The 9,608-nt window shown below is 37.4% G+C and overlaps 1 protein-coding gene across 1 annotated transcript; it reads right to left on the bottom strand.

The window, feature by feature from the left end:
- Positions 1-285: 285 nt before the first annotated feature.
- On the bottom strand, positions 286-8,970 carry muc13b (mucin 13b, cell surface associated). The gene is made up of 11 exons (XM_052102304.1): positions 7,900-8,970; positions 7,381-7,497; positions 4,525-4,631; positions 4,284-4,339; positions 3,918-4,048; positions 3,666-3,791; positions 3,501-3,546; positions 3,346-3,383; positions 3,137-3,224; positions 2,834-3,026; positions 286-1,386 (listed from the first exon to the last, which is right to left on the bottom strand). The coding sequence occupies exons 1-11, from the start codon at positions 8,840-8,842 to the stop codon at positions 1,231-1,233; spliced, it is 2,001 nt and encodes a 666-aa protein (XP_051958264.1). The 5' UTR covers positions 8,843-8,970; the 3' UTR covers positions 286-1,230.
- Between the last annotated feature and the right edge of the window lie 638 nt (positions 8,971-9,608).

The following is a 9,608-nucleotide window of genomic DNA, read 5'->3' as shown; positions in this document are numbered from 1 at the left end:
TTTTTTAGTAATCAGCATCATTCTTAATATAATGCTCAATCAAACACAAAAGACACACACACACACATAGATTCTATCCCATAAACCTAACCCTCACAAAAAACTTTCTGAATTTTTACATTTTCAGTAAAACACATTTTATATGTTTTTTAAGCTATTTAAATTATGGGGACACTAGAAATGTCGTCATAAACCAAATTTATAGCATAATACCCTTGTAATTACCAGTTTGTAACCTAAAAAATGGTCCTCGAAAACATGCCCCCCACTAGAAATATCCTCATAAACCCCATTTATAGCATAATACACAATTGTAAACCCAAAGCCGCCCACACACACAGGAACTACTTGTATAAGACATTGGGACCAGAGAGCCAGTTCAATGAATGTTTAGCTAGCATTAGTATTAATAGACTGTTGGTACTTGCTAAAAAAATACTATTTTGCTTTTGCAAATACAGGTATTTGTTTAAATTAAGTAATTGAAACTCCCTATAAAATGCAGTTTATATATTCTTAACTGAACTAAACACTTTTTGAGTCCTGGCTTTGTGAGTGCCGCAGCATTGTTCTCTATTGTGATCAGCTAACGTTAATAGAAAGCTGCTTAATCTTGTTGATATGACTTCATATTTTCATACCTGTAGCTCTGCGATTTTAAGCAAACCTATGTAGCTACATACAAAAATCTCGTTCTACTAACACAAGATAGCAACTAAAAACAACTAATACACACAAGCAAAGCAAAGTGTTTTATTGAACTGAGAGATTAATGGGGCTAACCTTAACATTTAACAACATTAAAACCATTTTATGTCATGAATATACATTAAAATATTTGACTTTACAACAACTGCTGAATTATAAGCATGAATATGTTATGATTGTTGCTGGAAAAACAAAACAAATAATCAATAAATGTGAAGGACATAACTTACATTCAAGCTTATTTTATCCAAATACTTTAAAACAAAAAGCATATATACAATTAAAAAAAAAAAACATTTATGTAATACCACAAAATGTAAAAATAGAGAAATTCTGTTTTTAAGATTAAGGCATGTATATAATACTCAAATGTCTGTTTGTTATAGCTGTATTTAATTATTCTCTGACTTGAAACTGATTTTGATCTTTGAATTTTTGGCCATAAAGAATAAATAAATGCAGTCCAAGTGAAGAAGAGACAAAATCAAATCAATTGCAGGGATTTGTCCTAATCATGCGATGCTAATATCTGCGCATTCTGTCATCATCTTGCCGAGAGGATGAGTTTTGCAATCCCCTTGAGCCATTTTCCACTCCCTTCACACCATAGCCAGAGTATGCTGGAGGAACTTGACTCTTGTAGCTCACCTCGTCATAGTCATCATAATCAGTGTAACGCTAAAAAACACAGAGTTAATTAACTAGCAGATACTTTTATCAATCAATTAGATTACATTTACAATGTATTTGAAATATTTGATAGTTTGCAAAAATTATTAACACTAATACACTTAAAAGATTCAGAATTTTGAGAAAGCAACCACTCAAACTCCTCAAACTATTACTAAAAAAGTAATAAAGGCATACTCCAACATTCAGCGGCAAATTCACCAAACAGTTCCATCATTGCACAATTTACACCTGCAATTGATCTGTTACTTTCTAACCCTTAAAATGACTTTTGTTGGTGTAACCTAATGTATTCAGGTTGATTCAGGGATGTTCAATTATAGATTTGACTTGAATAAAACCAGTTAATTTAGATGATAACACATGAAGCACATTTTTGACATTGTACATTTTTCCTTATTCACAAAAGTCGGCACTATTTGCCTGTTGCAATGAATAGTGCGCTGTGACTGCCCAAAGAATGCTACGGAACCCCAGAGAGGACAGTATGGGAATTGTTTGTCTGAAATAGTATTGCTTGACCTTGCAAAAAGCTTTACGTCCCCTTGCAATAAGTTTTGCATGCCTTCGCAATAGTGCTTGCCACATGCTTGCCCTGAATCAATGGCAAAAGCCTTTTTAGTTAGTTAAACTATGGTTAACCATAGTTAAACTATGGTTTTACTATAGTAATATTGTGGTAACACATAAAAATGAGGTTCCTTTTGTTAACATTAGTGAACAACATTAGTTAACATGAACTAACAATGAATAATACTTTTAATTTCAACAAATGATTTTTAAAATTAAAAGTTGTATATGTTAACAATAGTTATTGTACCGTGAACTAACATTAACAATGACATTGTTTTATTACCTAACATGAACAAAGATTAATAAATACAATAAAAAATACATCTTTAGTTAATGATACCTAATGCGTTTGCCAATGTTAACAAATGTAACCGTATAATAAAGTGCTACCAGTACTGTAGACTGTAGTAACCATAGTTTTTTGTGGAAAACATGTTTATTCTATAGTAATATTGTAGTAACCATGATTGTTTTATTTATTTTTATTTATATATTGTATTTTTTGATGACAACCATGATTTTACTTTTGTAATAACTATGAAAAGTAAGTTAAGTAACCATGTTTTCTTTTGGCAGAAACCATGCTTTTAATACAGTATACAGTATCCACATTACTATATATTACCCAAGGTTAATCTTGTGGTTACTATAGATTTACTACAAATAACTACAAATACCATGGTATCTGTAGTCAAATCAAAATAACCACAACATTATGATTTGTATAACTATTGCAAGGGCATGAAAAACGTTTTGCGAGGGAATGCATAACTATTTTAGAGAAAAAAAAATCCTGCCCTGTCCTCTTAGGGGCTTCGAGACTGTTAACTAAATGTTGTTTAAAATATACATTTGTGCTTACTGCTTTGTTCTCTGAGCGATTTTTGGTCACCAGTGCCTGAGTGCTCCCACTTTTGGTTATCTCCAGATTGGCAGGCTGCCAGCCGGCATTAGGGTTTGCCCGGGGGATCCTGGGAACTCCCGCAGGTTTTTCCATTTCTATATCCTTGTATGGACTTAATTCTTCTTTGGATGAGGATTTTACCTTTGGATTTCTGCAGTGGTAAATGCAAACACATACAAAAACGTATGTTTCATGTATCCCACAGTGTGTTTGTGTAGATGGGTCTCAATTGACCTGAATAAGCTGTCATTGAAACATTACCTGCAGCTTACAACTATCAGGGACACCATAAAGATGATCAGCAATCCACCCAACACACAGGACACCACGACCACAGCCAGAAGATATGCTGTAATGACAGTGAATATGAATTACTGTATACACATACCGTACTGTAAATGTTCCCGGCCACTCTCACCTCAAAGAAAATTATGATGGAAACTATACGCATGTTATCAGCATTGACTTACAATCATTGCAGTTCAATCCAGAGAAGCCAAATGGACACCTTAAATAAACAAATCCCCTGTTAGTGATGCTGTGCTAAAACCATCAAAGTACAATGAAAAAATCCTGAAATATTTAATGTAAGACATTTATTTCACATATTGATGCAAGTGCCTACGTTTCACAGCGTTCTGAATCAATCGCCTGTTTCCCACTGGGACAAGCTGTACAGAGACAGGAGCAAAATAATACAATTATGACAACCTGAATGATTTGAACTAATGCTTACAAAACAGTGAGATGCAACCAAAGGAAACAAAGATACATGCTTAAAGACACTCACAAATGCAGGCCTGAGAAGTGGATTGGGATCTGATGTACCCTTCTTTACAACTGCACGTCGCAATACCATCACCCATACAGTCTGTGGTGGTAGTGTCACAGTATCCAATAGAACACACAGTTTTAACTGTAAAATTAACATGATCAAATTTACAATAGTGAGTTATAATGCTTCTTTCTTAAGCTTGAAATGGTTCAATTGTTTAATATTCTTGCAGTAAAACAGGTTAAAAAAAAAGCTTTGGGTACATACCATCAAATGAAATGCCATTTGTAATGATATGATTGTCAATTGCTTCACTAATCTTGCCTGTTACTGAAATTGTTGTGGCACTGGATGAAAGTTCATAGAAATTTTGCACTTCTGCAATTATACTACCAGAACTGTATTGGTGGGTACAAGGAAATTATCATGAAAAACACATACATTGTACAATTTATATGAAATAATAACTGTGAGAAGACACTGTTAACTGTAGCAAGTCATAGGTTAACAGTAAATAGAAAAATATTACTTGCAACAATATTCAAAGGCATAAAAGACACATGAATCATGCCTCTACTGCTTAATGTTACTTACAGAAAAAAAAGTCTTGTATTTATAAAAAGTGGTACTCACTTTAGACTCAAAACTGTGGAATTAATGTAGCCATCACCATTAAGAGCTTGTGCCAGCTGTATTTGGGTTAAGAATATAGAAAGAAAAACTATTTGAGATCAACTTATTCCTATTTTCAAAAAAATACTTAAATCACCTTTTTTTTTTTTGCAAAGCATGAAAATGTGATTATCTCTACATTGACCCATACATTGACTACATTGAATCCTTCAACAGATAAAAAATTAATTCAGTCTCTGACCTCTTTTTGAATTCGTTCAGCTGTCACTCTAAACATTTCTGACATTTTGTTATTCATATCCTCTTTAAATTCTTCATCCAAAGTTAAAATAGCAGGGAATACTTTTGCTGCAATTGAAAAACAAACAAAAATGAATTTTATATATATATATATATATATATATATATATATATATATATATATATATTGATATATATATATATATATATAATTGCAAGGTATAGTGGGATCCAAAAGTCTGAGACCAATAGTAAAATGCTTCTAGTATGAATTTTCTAATTTAATTCAATTGTCTTAGTTACATAGTATAATATCAGAATAAAAATTTGAGTGAGATGTTTAATTAAAAAATGTAAATGAATATCAGAATTTATTAGTATTCAATATGTCCCCTTTTGCTTTAATGGCAGCAGGCACTGGATCTGTCATGGACTCCACACATTTGTGCAAATATTGATGATTCATGTTATTCAGCATGATTTGAAAATGTTACAAAGAGCAATTTCTGTACAGCTTCAATGGAAATCTTTTGTTCAAAGGACTTAACATGGTCAAAGTCATATTCTCATTTGATTAGTTACATAGAAATTATATGTCATAATTTTTTAATTTAAAATTTTTGTCACTTTTCAATGTTTTAAAACTTTCTGTTTAATATGTTTAATAAACTGTTAATATGTATAATAGTCAATCATGTCCCTGGAAGTTACATTTTCTATTATATTTTCAGGTCACATTATAGCAGATGAAGTCTGATTAATTTATTCAAATAGGGCCTCATTTCTAAAATGTAATAATGATCAGGTTTGATCCTACATCAAAAGTGAAGAACCAATCAGGACGTATAAAAGCAGAAACGGAAGTGAAATGTTCTTATACATACATAAACTGACAAGCATGAGCATGAAAGTTTTTTTGTGCTTATGTTCTGGTGGCCAGTGCACACTGACTTGATTTATGCTTTTATTTGTAGTGATGCATGAATGTAGTGAAATGAGTGAACACGTGTACGTGTACAAGAATATTCCAATATCAGTTAGGATATGGTCTTATTTAGATCATGCTTAATTTAAATGTTTTATTTTGGATATCCGCGGTCACAGAAAATGTATTTATCCCCATCTGTAGGATTTCAGAATAAATCAATTTTGAGACCTACGAGATAACAGGCAAGTGTAAAATATAGAACAACTGTATGTAATATGTCAAGCCCATTTTTGGAGCGAGGAGGATAGATGTATTTAAACATAGCTAAATCAATATACAGATGGTTATAAAGCACCACAACCATCTCATATTTAAAACTCTCCTACCTTTTTTTATCAATTCATCCTTCAGACTCTTAGACGAGAGTTGTTGTTGAGGACATAAAAACGAATGATTTGATTAAAAGCGTAATCAATAGCAAAAGCGAGAAGAGTACAGCGGGGAAAGAAAGCTCATGCAGTTTATACAAAACACGATTGCCATGTAGACCAACATTTACCAACCTTTTTTCAGTCACTGCACCCTACGAGAAGTTACAAAATCTTGTGGCACCCAGCTCCTCCCTTAGATGACGGATTCTGTCATGATTACTCAACCATATGTTGTTCCAAGCACATTTAAATTTCTCTCATCTTTGGAACACAAAAGGACATGTTAGGCTGAAAGTTAGTCTCAGTCACCATTCACTTTCAATCATTTTCTTTCCATACAATATAAGTGAATGGTGACTGAGACTAACACTTTGCTTAACATATCATTTTGAGTTCCACAGATGACAAAGTCATATGGGTTTGTAAAAACATGAAGGTGAGTTCATGACAGAATTTTTTATTTTTTATCTGAGGTCAACTATTTACCGTATTTAAGCCCGCCTTAACACGTTGGGTAAATTAATTGAGAAGATGGCCAGAGCTTTAGTGCAGAGATATTTTAATGTCTGTGTTGTATCTTGGATTTTCATGAGCACCACGATGTGATGAGGCAAAACTAGACCGCTCCAATGTCGCGCGTTTGCGGTGTAGACAGTTTCATTGATTATAAACATTAGTTGTTTTATCGCATCACATCGGTATAGCAACTCACTTCTTTGGCTTACTATGTGCTCGTCGAGAGTCCACTGAGCTGCGGAATGCTGTGCATGTGAGAGATAAACATTTTTAGAATGTTTTTATGCATTTTTAAATTTTAGAAAGGATTTTTACACAGCACCCCTGATCTTGCAAGATGACACTCCGGTTATGAAATGCTGATGTAGACTATGCATATTTAATTATAGGCTGCGTAAAAGAGCACGTAAGCCTCTTTTTGGAACTAGTTTAGCAAGAATATGGACATTGGTTGAAGAATTGTGTACATATACAGTAAACATGATTAATAAATGTATTTATTTTTGATAATGAAAATGAATTGCTGATGATGAGTTGTTGAATATGCTGCATTATATGAGCAGACACCAGTAGCTGCAGAAGAACATTATTTATGAATTAATTAATTAATTAATTAATTATTAATGAAGAAATGAATACTTGCTCATATGTATTCTTTGTCATCAAATTAGGATATTTGTGGGCGTACTGTAGATTATGCACTCCTTCATGTGTGCATGTTTTTTTAATTAATTGCAATTTATAAAGTGGGATGCATTTAGAAGTTTAGAAATCGTTCATTGGAACATTTATGAAATTGTTGTATGTTCACATTTAAGATAATTTTACAAACGTCTTAAATGAGGCCCCAATTTCTTGAATAACTAAGCTTAATTGCTATCCCACCACACTGTTTTATGCTTTCTTTAGGCATATTACTGTAGTCACAGGGTTTCATACATCTGCACTGATGAATGATGACTCAGATGTTGACCAGTCATACCTTGAGAACAGCCTCTTACGTTGTCGTAAAACAGCCCAGGCCGGCAGATGCAAACAAAGCCTTCATGACGTTCTTGACAGAAACTGTCTCCGATACAAGGATTTGGGACACATTGACCTTGTTAATAAATAAATAAATAAATATGGTTATTATATGAGGATTACTTCTAATCTGATTACTGAGAGGCCAAGTACAGGATCTTTGTCAAAGGTTAAAAAATAAAAATAATATTTTTAGATTATAATTCAATTAGAGTCAAATTCAGAAATGAACAAATAAGTAAAACAGAGAAAGTTTCAAAGTTTAAACAATATTACAAAATAAAAAGTGGGAAAAGCTAGGGAAAAGCTTTTCTTTTCTACAGTGTTTGTGCAGGCCTGCATCTAGATGCTATAATCCTGATCTTAACTCCTTAAGTGTAAAATAGTTCTTCACTACTTTTTCTGTCAATTATTATTACAAATTACTATGTAGCCTTTGGCCTGCTGCAGAGGTTTTTGACCATGGAGGTGGGATTACCTTGTGTGGCAGTGATTGTGGTGGCCACAGTTGTGGTGGAGACTGTGCCAGGTGTAGTACCAGATGGAGCGACAGTCGTGGTAGAACCAGGTGGAGCGACAGTCGTGGTAGAACCAGGTGGAGCGGCAGTCGTGGTAGAACCAGGTGGAGCGGCAGTCGTGGTAGAACCAGGTGGAGCGGCAGTCGTGGTAGAAGCAGGTGGAGCGGCAGTCGTGGTAGAAGCAGGTGGAGCGACAGTCGTGGTGGGAGCAGGTGGAGCGGCAGTCGTGGTAGAAGCAGGTGGAGCGGCAGTCGTGGTAGAAGCAGGTGGAGCGACAGTCGTGGTGGGAGCAGGTGGAGCGGCAGTCGTGGTAGAAGCAGGTGGAGCGACAGTCGTGGTGGGAGCAGGTGGAGCGCCAGTCGTGGTAGAAGCAGGTGGAGCGACAGTCGTGGTAGAAGCAGGTGGAGCGGCAGTCGTGGTAGAAGCAGGTGGAGCGACAGTCGTGGTGGGAGCAGGTGGAGCGGCAGTCGTGGTAGAAGCAGGTGGAGCGACAGTCGTGGTGGGAGCAGGTGGAGCGGCAGTCATGGTAGAAGCAGGTGGAGCGACAGTCGTGGTGGGAGCAGGTGGAGCGGCAGTCGTGGTAGAAGCAGGTGGAGCGACAGTCGTGGTAGATGCAGGTGGAGCGGCAGTCGTGGTAGAAGCAGGTGGAGCGACAGTCGTGGTGGGAGCAGGTGGAGCGGCAGTCGTGGTAGAAGCAGGTGGAGCGACAGTCGTGGTGGGAGCAGGTGGAGCGGCAGTCGTGGTAGAAGCAGGTGGAGCGACAGTCGTGGTGGGAGCAGGTGGAGCGGCAGTCGTGGTAGAAGCAGGTGGAGCGACAGTCGTGGTGGGAGCAGGTGGAGCGGCAGTCGTGGTAGAAGCAGGTGGAGCGACAGTCGTGGTGGGAGCAGGTGGAGCGGCAGTCATGGTGGGAGCAGGTGGAGCGGCAGTCGTGGTAGAAGCAGGTGGAGCGACAGTCGTGGTGGGAGCAGGTGGAGCGGCAGTCGTGGTGGGAGCAGGTGGAGCGGCAGTCGTGGTAGAAGCAGGTGGAGCGACAGTCGTGGTGGGAGCAGGTGGAGCGGCAGTCGTGGTAGAAGCAGGTGGAGCGACAGTCGTGGTGGGAGCAGGTGGAGCGGCAGTCGTGGTGGGAGCAGGTGGAGCGGCAGTCGTGGTAGAAGCAGGTGGAGCGACAGTCGTGGTGGGAGCAGGTGGAGCGGCAGTCGTGGTAGAAGCAGGTGGAGCGACAGTCGTGGTGGGAGCAGGTGGAGCGGCAGTCGTGGTAGAAGCAGGTGGAGCGACAGTCGTGGTGGGAGCAGGTGGAGCGGCAGTCGTGGTAGAAGCAGGTGGAGCGACAGTCGTGGTGGGAGCAGTCATACCAAGTGCTGTCCAAACAATAGATCAAACAATACATAAGTACCTTAATTCAGTCCAAAACTATTGTCAAAAAGAAAACTATTGCAATTAGAAGAATATGTGGCACAAGACATTTGAAGGTGAGCTGCAAGTATGTCACCTGGGTTGCAACACATATGTCTCAAATAAGCATTCAACTGCTGGTAAAATTCCCACTGTACCCACTGCCAAATCCAGACAAAATGATCAAACAACACATCTTTGTTTTTATTTTTCTCCACAGTACACATTTTGTATTTTGTTTAGGCACATTCTAAATTTCTCACCATCTTAATCTTTC

This window comes from Xyrauchen texanus, chromosome 33 (genome assembly GCF_025860055.1).
Source record: "Xyrauchen texanus isolate HMW12.3.18 chromosome 33, RBS_HiC_50CHRs, whole genome shotgun sequence".
Taxonomy (NCBI): Eukaryota; Metazoa; Chordata; class Actinopteri; order Cypriniformes; family Catostomidae; genus Xyrauchen; species Xyrauchen texanus.
Note: the sequence above shows the minus strand (reverse complement) of the source record. Positions and strands in the feature narration are given on the sequence as shown.